Here is a 10,167-nt window from a genome sequence, read left to right as displayed (position 1 = left end):
GTTATGTTAGCGATGGTGGAGTGCAACCGCGGAAGAGGGACGTGACTGTTGGAAGGGAGAAGGGAAGTCGTGGCAAATCAACAAGTCAACATCTCCGGGAGCTTCCGACAACTCTAAGTGCCCGAAGGGAGTTGGCGCTTAAGGGTCCCCGCGGCTCGCAGACGCATTGACGAGACTCCGAGCACATTGCCTCACATACTGTGTGCAGGGATACGACAGAGTACTTCAGGCCAATCAATATATAACCTCCAATGCTCAGTGCATATCATACTATCTCATACTCCAGCCCAAGGTAGTTCCCAAGACAGCCTGCTAAGCTCAAGACGCTTCAAGACACCCGTGTCAAGCCCAAGACGGCCCCTCAAGCCCAAGACGGCCGCCAAGAGCTGGCGGTTTTGCTGATGATTCTCATACTAATAGCGTATCTAACAGATGCGACGTCACAATGCGCAGTGATTCACACAGAGACCTGCGCGTTGCGATAGCGAGACTTTCTGCTGCTGCGATCATTTACATAACGGACTAAGCTCGGTAAAGGTATCGGTGAGGCCTGGGGTCGTGCACTGGCATGCTCATAGTCACCGCACGAAAATATCAGAGCGCATCAATGGTACTAGCTAAGACCAGAGCCACCTCAGCCAGGACGAGGAGCGCAAACTAGACGTCGGCCCCAATATTCGTTCCCAAGGCTTGTAGGCATCCTCCAGGTGCGGACTCAAGCCGAGGCAGCGGCGAATAAGGGAGGAGTTCGGGACCGAGCTCTGGGGATTGTCAATCACGATCATGACGGCGCTCCGTCCACAACGGAGTCGGCGTAGCTTCGGCGTTTGCTTTCATTGAGCTCTGAAGATCTGAACGTCCAGACATATGTGCAAGGCAGGGCGACGATGGCCCGTGTACGTGAATACCGCGGAACCAACGACACTCTGACAAGTTCGAACTCGGCGAGCGCCCGCCGGTCGTCGGCCATCACAGAATCGATGTTGTCTCGGCGACAAGAGCCACCGGAGCGGGATGCAGATCGCCGCCCGCCGTCAAGCGGTTTCATATAAATAGCACTGAGGCCACTCAGATGCCTGCTCTCACCTCGGACTTCGCGATGTTTGACTATGGTCCCGACCTTACCACTGCTCGCGAGATGTGCGAATTTGCCCCTCACAGAAGTTCGGAACAATAACTTACGCACTCACCAGCCAAGGTCCTTGCCTGCTCGGCATTTTTCTGAACATCTTGTAAGTATCTGTTGTAGGAATGTTGTGCGCTCTCTGACTGCTTACAGACTTTACGGCGTTGTATTGGTCCAAGCGCAGATATATTACACCAGATACCCTAAGTATGTCCTCCTACTACCCTCGCATCAATGCGGGCACGCTGACATAAGTATCAGAGACCCGTTGTGGCTGAAAATATATGTACGCCACGATTTCTTCATACCGTTGGACCATGCATTCATATTGAGCGCACACGTAGGTTGGCCTTCTGATCTCAGCTGACACCCTCAACACTGCGTTCAATATTGCCTGGATATATATCACCCTCATCAATAACTTCGGTGCGTTCCTGCATAACGCGTACCATTTATCATCTCTGGAACGAGGATCGCAGGCAACTTCGAAGCTCTTACGCGAGCTAATTGGCGTAAGTACACGGCCAAAATGCCATGCTCGAGCGTGCCGGTTCATTAACAGCCGCATATGCACTTTGCTTGAGTAGTACAGGCCTCGGAGCATGCGTTCTCTGTGAGTTCCTCGCTCTTGCATATGTCCCCACTCGTGACTTAGTTCATGTAGGGCGTCATCTCAATGATGGCTCAGCTATTTTACGCCCGGAGAATTTGGATTCTGATCAAGAACCCATGGCTGGTCAGCCTCATTGCCTTGACTTCATGTGGTTCTGGACGTGCGTTCTTCACAACCCAGTTTACCTGATCGTATGGCTCAGTCGCACATGTCTAGTCACCGCCATTGGCTCTGCCATCGCTGTCACCATGCGACCTTTATTCTCGGCTCTTCACACCCATTCTTTCATGGCAAGTCAGTTTTTCCCGGCCCCAGCAGAATGATGATCTTGCACAGGCCTTGGGGCTGATATGGCTCATCGCATGCATGGTCTGCGATATCTCAATTGCCATGATCCTGAGCATATATCTTGTGAGCCGAATAATCTGCTGTTATACGTATCACCATTCTCAACTATGACGACCGCCGTATAGAATCGGCAGAAGACAGGATTCAAGCGCACCGACAATGCGCTTCGAGGCATCATACGATGTAAGCTCCACCAGATCGGCACGACGTACTGTACTGATGGCCGCGGACAGCAACGGTTTCTAATGGACTGTTGACGGCCTCGTTTACCATAGGCCATATGGTTTCGTGGTTGTCTACGGTGAGCGTATCACATACCCAAGCTGATCCCAACAAGCACATTCTAACACGACGTATCAGCCATCGGGTATACATTACATATTCAACTATGGCGCTGTGAAGCTGTGAGTACAAACTTGAACTGACTCAATTTTTCGCAGCTCATTAGACTGCGCCAGGTACACGAACTCAATCATCTCAAGCCTCAATTCCCGCGACGAGCTTGCAGCGCGCATGTCCGCAGAGCTCAGTGAGGCTATCGTGGACGTAGGCGCGACAGATGTAGTGCGTGAGCCCTGCCGTCGGTCTTTTCACACTGCTGATAACCGACTGCTGCGTTGTAGCTGCGCTTTGCGAGTACATCTGAAATCACTCCTGAGCATCCCCACGTACGTGAACAGAAGTAGAGCAAGCACCATGCGCTCATCCACGTGTCGACAGGTTACTGCCATGGCAAAGACCCAGTAGCTGGCCGAGAGAGGGTCGGTCCATAACGGCCGACTAGTAGATCACAAGTGCTAAACTCAGGCATTGGATGTCATGGGCACCTTGCGGACTACTTGAATTGGGTATATCACCTGAATATCACCAGCAAAAACCGTATTTTGCACATGCAGCCGCTCCCTGCTTGAGAATGACGGGGGAGGATTGCACCCTCGAGCGCTCGTCCAAAACGAGGTGCCGGTGCGCCGCTCGGCTCTCTAAGCGCCTTCCTGCCATCATCGTTCCGTGCCCCGACGCTCAGGTGCAACAGCATCAGTCATCCCCGTAAAAAAGCCTGCATCTGGTGAGCTGAATCAAGCTCTCTAAAGAGGGCTTTGAGCTTACGCGTACGGTCTGTCCTTACAGACTGTATGGCACTTCGTGGTACTAGTCGTACAGGCGCATACATATCACGCTGCCACGCAACATTCCGAAAATAAGCTTACCCCCCGATCATTGCCAGGAGTTCTTGAGGTCGCCGCTGCAATGGTCCGTTGTAGACGAAAGTCCACGTGAATCGTACGAGGGCTTGGGGATTACCCAGGCGTGTCTGAGGGTTTGGGGCCCTACTCCTTGCGGGCACTCTGAAGAGCGCGTTCGGTATTGCTTAGATCTATAAAATCCCACTCTATCGGTAGGCGCCTTGCTCGTAGCTCTCCCTCTGTGCCGGGGATCGCCCCCAAGATGGCCCCGCTCCTCTCACGCGGGCGGACAGGGTGGGTGACATTTCCATCCCTTGCTCCGTGCGCACTCATTGTTCCGCTGCTTCTACAGTCTCTGAGTCAGGTGAGAAACCCATGCTTCTGCAAAACTGTAGCCGCTATTAACGGGAACCCTAGTTACCGCCTACAGAAGGAACCACGGCGGTAAGCTCGTGCGTTCTCAGAGAGGCCGTGAAGGTGACGATCTGGCTCTTTCACAGTCAGGTGCTGACCAAGAGCTAGAGGGTTTTTGCGCTTCACATGCATGTGCCATCGGGACGGCCATCAACATAGCGCTTCGCCCAAACATCTCGGGCTTCAAGGCTCTTGACATCGGCCGTTTCGCTGCAATTTCATGGTCCGCTGACGATACAGCTACCGCTTTCCCCTGGCTTATTTTGGGTACCACCTGCGATGTCGCTATCGCCGTTGTACATGTCGTATACTTGGCGCGACACATTCTGCCTTCCACGGAACACATGCTTACTGTCAATACATCGCACGTAGCCTCTCACTTTAGTGAGCTCGGTCACTCAGGGCGATCTTCATTGTCATATTCGCAGCACACCGGCATCCACATAGTCTTCCACTACGGCATTGCAAGGCTGTGCAGAAGCCAACAAAGACGCGCTTGATAACGCTGATCGCATTTAAGGCACATCGACTTCATGATGTCCAGCCTCAGTTATCGTCCGGCATACTCCCACCCGCTTTCAGGAGATATTGGCTTTGTCGGTGTGAGAGTGGTGGGCGCGAGTCCGTTAACATCTCGTGCGTTCAGGTCTGACAGCAGCCGAGCATATTACGGGCTCAAGGAAATCAACTGGACAACAAGCTGGGCTTCTGCGCTACTCCCCGGGTTCCGGAGATCGATGGGCAGCTTTTTCTAGAACGATACAAGAGAAGGCCGGCGACAAGCTTGTAATTTAGGGAAGGCGCGTCGTCAACGCAATACGTAAATGGCGCTTTATTTCGGCTGATGTGAGCATCAAATGCGTCCTTTCATGTATGTGTCTCAATTGCAATGTCGACACGCATCATGTTCTCGAAGTAGGAGCCGAATTGCGGAATTTCCGCGGACCTACTATGCATTGATGCAAGGATCGGCTATATTCGCACATGCTCCAGCTGTTAGTTGGGGCGGCCGCGCCCTTGGGCGGTGATTGCTGACCGGCGCATGATGTGTGGCTCTCAATGACTCTCTGCAACGCAGGTGGTCGCTCCGTGTATGGATATGATGAATTACTGGATGCCGGGTTCGGCTCGCGATGGCCCGTCTATCGGACTTCCTCCAGGCAGCAGCGGCTAGCGGCCCTTCGATGTCATAATTCAATGTTGCCGTGTGGCGGCAGGGGCCACTTAGGCGAGACGATTCGTGTGCGTATCACCGCGCGCCACGAAGCAATCATATAAGTAGCCTTGAAGCCGCCCGTACAAGCTGTTCCGCCCTCGCCCGCTTTCGCTGTGTCGTCTTGAACTCCGCGCGATGGCTCTCGACTACGGGCCTGACCTGACCACCGCTCGAGAAGTGTGAGTATTCGCGGGTCCATTGCAATCTAGGAAGTACCATGGCTGACACGTCCTTCAGTCAAGGTCCCTGCTTGCTCGGTATCTTCCTCAACGTTCTGTGAGTCCTTTCGTCCAAGTGGTGTCACGCGCTTGTTGACAGTCGGCAGACTGTACGGCGTTGTATTGGTCCAAGCGCAGATCTATTATGTCAAATACCCGAGGCATGTCTCAGTCGTTTGTCTACCTCCGATATAGGTACACTGACATACACATCAGAGATCCGTTACGGCTGAAAATCTACGTACGTCACAAGCAACCCATGCTGTGAATGTGCCCATGCTGAGCGGGTTTACAGGTCGGTCTCCTGATCTTGGCTGATACCCTCAACACGGCGTTCAATATTGCCTGGATTTATTCGGTCGTCATCAATAATTTTGGTGCGTCTCCGCACGAAACATACCAGCCAAATCTCTAAAGCGAATACCACAGGTAACTTTAACGCCCTTACGAGAGCCAATTGGCGTGAGTACACTGTACAGGTGTGCACAAAGATGCTGGAGGACTGACAACGATTGTAACTACTTTGCTTGAGCAGTGCAGGCCTCGGAACATGCGTTCTCAGTGTGTCTTTTTCTCTTGTATATACTTCAGCGTCGGGACTCAGTTCAAACAGGGTGTCCTCTCCATGATGGCTCAGCTATTTTATGCCCGGAGAATCTGGATTCTGGTCAGGAAACGATGGCTCGTCGGGCTTATTGTCTTGACCTCATGCATCTCTGGGTGTACGTCTGTCCTCAAATTCCCATGTATCCGGTCATCTAGCTTATAATTTCGCACCTCTAGTCGCCGCTATTGGCTCTGCAATCGCCGTTGATGTGCATCCTTTGTTTTCGGATCTCCAGACCAAACCCATACCGGTCAGTCACTTGTTCTCTCCCCAGCTAAATGCTGACTATGCGCAGGAAATTGGGCTGACATGGCTCATATCCTGCACCATCTGCGATATCTCAATTGCAACGATCCTGAGTGTATACCTTGTAAGCCAGATTCACCTATTTTGCGAGTCAGCCCTCCTTGATGCCAGAGATACCATATAGAGTAAGCAAAAGACGGGATTCAGGCGCACCGACAACGCACTCCGACTCATCATACGATGTAAGCTTTATAACGCTGACGAAAAGTGTCACGCTAACGGCCCATGGACAGCGACGGTCTCCAATGGACTGCTGACGGCCTCATTCACGATAGGCCACATCGTGTCATGGTTATCTACGGTAAGCATACTGCCAGCGCTACCTCCAACAGTTCTGACATGGGACACACAAGCCGTTAGGCATACATTATATCTTCAACTACGGCGTCGTGAAGCTGTGCGTACAACCTCACTCAATGGCCTTCGGAAGCTCATTGGTCTGCTCCAGGTACACGAATTCCGTCATCTCCAGTCTCAATTCCCGCAGCGATCTTGCAGCACGCATGTCTGCAGAGCTCAGCGACGTGGTTGTAGACGTGGGCACAAAAAATGTACGTCGATCCTGCCGTCGGTCGCTTCATGTCCCTGATGAGCGGCCATTGCATCACAGCTGCGCTTTGCTACTAGTAGCGCATCTGAAAACGATTCTGAGCGTCCCCACGTACGTCAACAATGGCAAAAGCGAGTGCGGAATGCTGACCCACGGCCTTGACAGGTTACGGTCACCGTGAGGACCGAAGAGCTAGTTGAGAGGGTGCCGACACATATCAGTCAACTAGATTCTGACTATGAGAGCCACACACTGGACGAGATCGATACCTTGGGGAAGAAGTAGAGTACGACATGCGGATGGAATCAGCCAAAAAGATACCCAATACCCGTGTATAATGTTATTTAATAAGGCTATTAGCTATCGTTTCCCCTTACGCTGATGCGCGTGCGACTGCGCATTTTCGTTTACAGCTCCCGGAGAGTTAAATAAATATTGGTGGTCTTGGGTGTTGCCCGTAGAAGTAGCTGAGGTTGTCTGCGTGTCGCGGCTCGATCACGGGATGGCATTTGCGCGCCCGAATGTAACACTGACGTCTTTGAGTTCCTCGAGATGGCAGATGTCCTCATCCCAGGCTTCACGACGGACCCGGGGAGAGCGTGTTTCGTCCGGGGATATGTCAACCGTCGTCTCAACGTTGATCTCAAGCTGGCCACAATCCTGGTCAGGCAAGCAGCGAACAGTTTACGACGCGCCTTACCGCTTTGTTCGCTGAGGAGCCGGTCCTCTGCCACTTTGTCTACCGGAACATCAGTAAAGTGTGTCCACCGCAGCCATGACGGCACTCACAGAGGATGACGCCTTGCTGAGATCGCTGAGCATGATCGGGAGACGCTTATCGGCAGCGCCGGATGTGCAGCGCCCTGCTCCGAGCGTGACACGGGAATTCAAGCTTTGCGAACCGTTAGCGCTACTCAACGCGGCGAGTGGGAATGGCGTTCACATAGCGAGGAACGAATTGGCATACACTGGAATGAAAGAGCCGGAATGAGTACCACTGGGACCCGCGCGGCAGCAGAGATAGCACATACACTTGCTGATGGTGAAGTGAAGACCGAGAAATATCAAGTTCTTGCGCATAGTGACCCACTACAGGTGTGTTATTAGCTTCGCAGCACGTTCGGCTTTCCAAGGCAGAACTCACACATGCCAAGGACGCGATCGTGGTGACGCTAATAATCACCGGCGTCAGCTGGATAAAAAATCTGAACTCGTCCCCGAGATCCTACCAAGTGATCATCCCAGTCTCTACCGTATATAGCATCAATGTATCGATGACGTCGTTCATCCTGGATGTATATATGAGTATGACGGGACGGCGCAGAGGAAATCACGTACGTCGAGAACCGAGACTTGCTGCGTCGAAGGTAGAAGCACATCGCCGCAGTAATCACTATGTCCAAGGCGACCGCAGAGCCCAGGCCCATGGTGAAGACGTACTGAGGCGCTATTAACAATGTGAAGCATTTTGAAGTCCCCAACCTACGCCATACTGGTGTACAAACCCCTGATAACTTGACAGTCGTATCCTTAGAGGCCGCGTATGAACAATGCGCTTGGACGACGGTTTTTGTACTCACATTTCTGATGTAGATACTAAGTGTTGCAGGTGAGTACAAGACCAAGAATCGTTGCTCGGAGTTTCTTACTCGTGGCTGCCACTGGAATGATCTACAGTCAGTCAATCGGAAGTGCCGAAGACAAGCGGCGACTTACCCAAGCGAAAAAAAGCCAGTACTGCCTGCGCACATGGTTAGCCAGCATATTTACTTACAGCAAAGAACGCACCAAGGGAGCAGTCAAATACAAGTTACCATTGCTTACTGCAAATACGATGAGCGAGGCACGCCGGGATTAGATGAGAGCAGGAGGATGCTCACTCATATAAATTCGGTAGATGAGGAAACTAGCATCGCGGTATTCATTTTCGTTACATCTCCTCTGCGCGAACGTAAAGCTTACCAGTGAACAAGAAAAGTCACAAGGGCCTGATCCGGTCAGTCAGGCGCTGCGGAAAAAAATGAGACATGCAGTACAACGTACAGTTAGGGCGACTGAAGCCCCAACACTCCTTCGAACGGACCGTGGAATTAGCACGGCCAATATCCAAACCTGCAGACAACGCGTACCAGGTAATTCGATCCAGATCCCAATCGCCGAAGCGTTCGACCAGATCCATCCAGCTCGCCACGCAGATCAGGCAGGTGTGTAACAAATCCATAACCCTATGGGGGCGGTCATGTACTCATACTAGAATCCCATGAGATTTATACGCACCAGACTAGGGCGACCTGAGTGTAAAGCGAGTGAGATATGAACAGAAGCGTGAATGAGGACCTACCATGCACTTCACCCCGATACGGTCGTTCGAGTATACACGGGTGTACATGTAGACTTGTGCAGAGACAATGCCCGACAGGCTGACGCTACATCAGCAGTGGCGTTCTTTGAGAGCGCGAGAGTCTACGCACAAGACGCCTACAAGAGTCCCCACCAGTGTGGCACCATACATCGTACGCAAGATAGACAAGGAGTCGCTAGCATCGGACAGCATGGCTTCAAGGGGTGGTATGGTTCAACGAGCTGATACGCTAGAAGAGTCAAGCTCGGAAGTTTGAACAGCGAGCCGGGGCCTTGAAGCTTCTGAGGGTCGAAGCTTATGAAATAGACTATGAATGCGGAGGTCATCAGTTCATTGATTGATGAACATTCAGCGATCATAACTCTATGCACAAATATCAGCCTTCTGTGGGGACATGACAGATGGGCATCACGGCCCCCTCCCATTAGGGGCCCGTCTATCGCCTTCGGCGGACGATTGGACATGCAGCTGACGCGGCGCCGTGATCAAGGCCGCGCACTCATATGGACTCTAAACAATCCTGTTTATCTGCACGTCAGATACGTAGATCCAGAGGCTGATACAGGTCGTGTTAAGAACACCCTGTGCCTTGCCACAGCTTCAATAGGGCTTTCCGGTGTCAAATAGACGACTCCACGTCGGCGGGCGCAGGGCCTGGTAGTGGAGGACACCGCATGGAGTATGAGTAGTACTCGATGGTTAAGGATCCTTCGATTGGGTAAGATTACTACCGGAGCGTCTTGGCACGCGAAAGCGACAGCAGGCGGAGCAGCCCAATTGCTTCATACGTACGCCCTATCATGGGCGCATAGCGTTGCCAATTATTCCGTCGACGCGTGGACAGGTGTGGATATCAAAAGCTTACGAGCCTGTATAGTTAATTTTGCATGAGTTCATCTGGCGTCGTATTGGTGTCGATGGGGGGATACGGTTCACCTTGCAACACATCTGCCGGGGACTTCCATTTATACTACACAGGTAGACCTTCGTGCACACGTTTGAATTGATTATCATGCGCAAATGATCGATTCTCGACTTCATGTCGCGGCGGTTGTCTGAGGAAATTAACATAAGAGTGGAAGAACGTTCCGATGAGCGTGAATGCGAACATTTGATATTTAATATTTAGCGCCCGAACTGATGCAATAAGTGCTGACGTAAACTACTGATGTCATCGCCAGCCGCTACCAGTAGACGCCAAAACGCGTCCTGCATCTCCGCCG

At 52.1% G+C, this 10,167-nt stretch overlaps 3 protein-coding genes across 3 annotated transcripts; 2 read left to right on the top strand and 1 right to left on the bottom strand.

Moving 5' to 3' along the window:
* Window positions 1-1,067: 1,067 nt before the first annotated feature.
* On the top strand, window positions 1,068-2,834 carry PHACADRAFT_214192 (uncharacterized protein; the record flags this gene model as incomplete). The annotated part of the gene is made up of 11 exons (XM_007401663.1): window positions 1,068-1,140; window positions 1,194-1,232; window positions 1,280-1,333; window positions 1,388-1,412; window positions 1,471-1,638; window positions 2,213-2,270; window positions 2,321-2,388; window positions 2,448-2,491; window positions 2,546-2,651; window positions 2,711-2,755; window positions 2,808-2,834. Exons 1-11 carry the CDS (start codon window positions 1,073-1,075, stop codon window positions 2,832-2,834), a joined length of 702 nt encoding a protein of 233 aa, XP_007401725.1. The 5' UTR covers window positions 1,068-1,072.
* A 2,574-nt stretch (window positions 2,835-5,408) lies between these two features.
* On the top strand, window positions 5,409-6,763 carry PHACADRAFT_154161 (uncharacterized protein; the record flags this gene model as incomplete). The annotated part of the gene is made up of 9 exons (XM_007401662.1): window positions 5,409-5,496; window positions 5,549-5,585; window positions 5,711-5,841; window positions 5,903-5,976; window positions 6,022-6,096; window positions 6,157-6,214; window positions 6,266-6,333; window positions 6,386-6,429; window positions 6,481-6,763. The coding sequence occupies exons 3-9, from the start codon at window positions 5,745-5,747 to the stop codon at window positions 6,761-6,763; spliced, it is 699 nt and encodes a 232-aa protein (XP_007401724.1). The 5' UTR covers window positions 5,409-5,496; window positions 5,549-5,585; window positions 5,711-5,744.
* PHACADRAFT_214190 (uncharacterized protein) lies at window positions 6,747-9,136 on the bottom strand (the record flags this gene model as incomplete). Its single annotated transcript, XM_007401661.1, has 20 exons — window positions 6,747-7,230; window positions 7,283-7,321; window positions 7,372-7,474; window positions 7,526-7,550; window positions 7,614-7,671; window positions 7,727-7,754; window positions 7,812-7,871; window positions 7,921-8,021; window positions 8,069-8,111; window positions 8,163-8,178; window positions 8,232-8,243; window positions 8,299-8,323; window positions 8,371-8,405; window positions 8,463-8,488; window positions 8,545-8,570; window positions 8,626-8,653; window positions 8,712-8,807; window positions 8,860-8,873; window positions 8,924-9,002; window positions 9,054-9,136. 20 exons carry the CDS (start codon window positions 9,134-9,136, stop codon window positions 7,078-7,080), a joined length of 1,050 nt encoding a protein of 349 aa, XP_007401723.1. The 3' UTR covers window positions 6,747-7,077.
* Between the last annotated feature and the right edge of the window lie 1,031 nt (window positions 9,137-10,167).

The sequence above is a fragment of the Phanerochaete carnosa genome (genome assembly GCF_000300595.1).
Source record: "Phanerochaete carnosa HHB-10118-sp unplaced genomic scaffold PHACAscaffold_13, whole genome shotgun sequence".
NCBI classification, from domain to species: Eukaryota; Fungi; Basidiomycota; class Agaricomycetes; order Polyporales; family Phanerochaetaceae; genus Phanerochaete; species Phanerochaete carnosa.
Note: the sequence above shows the minus strand (reverse complement) of the source record. Positions and strands in the feature narration are given on the sequence as shown.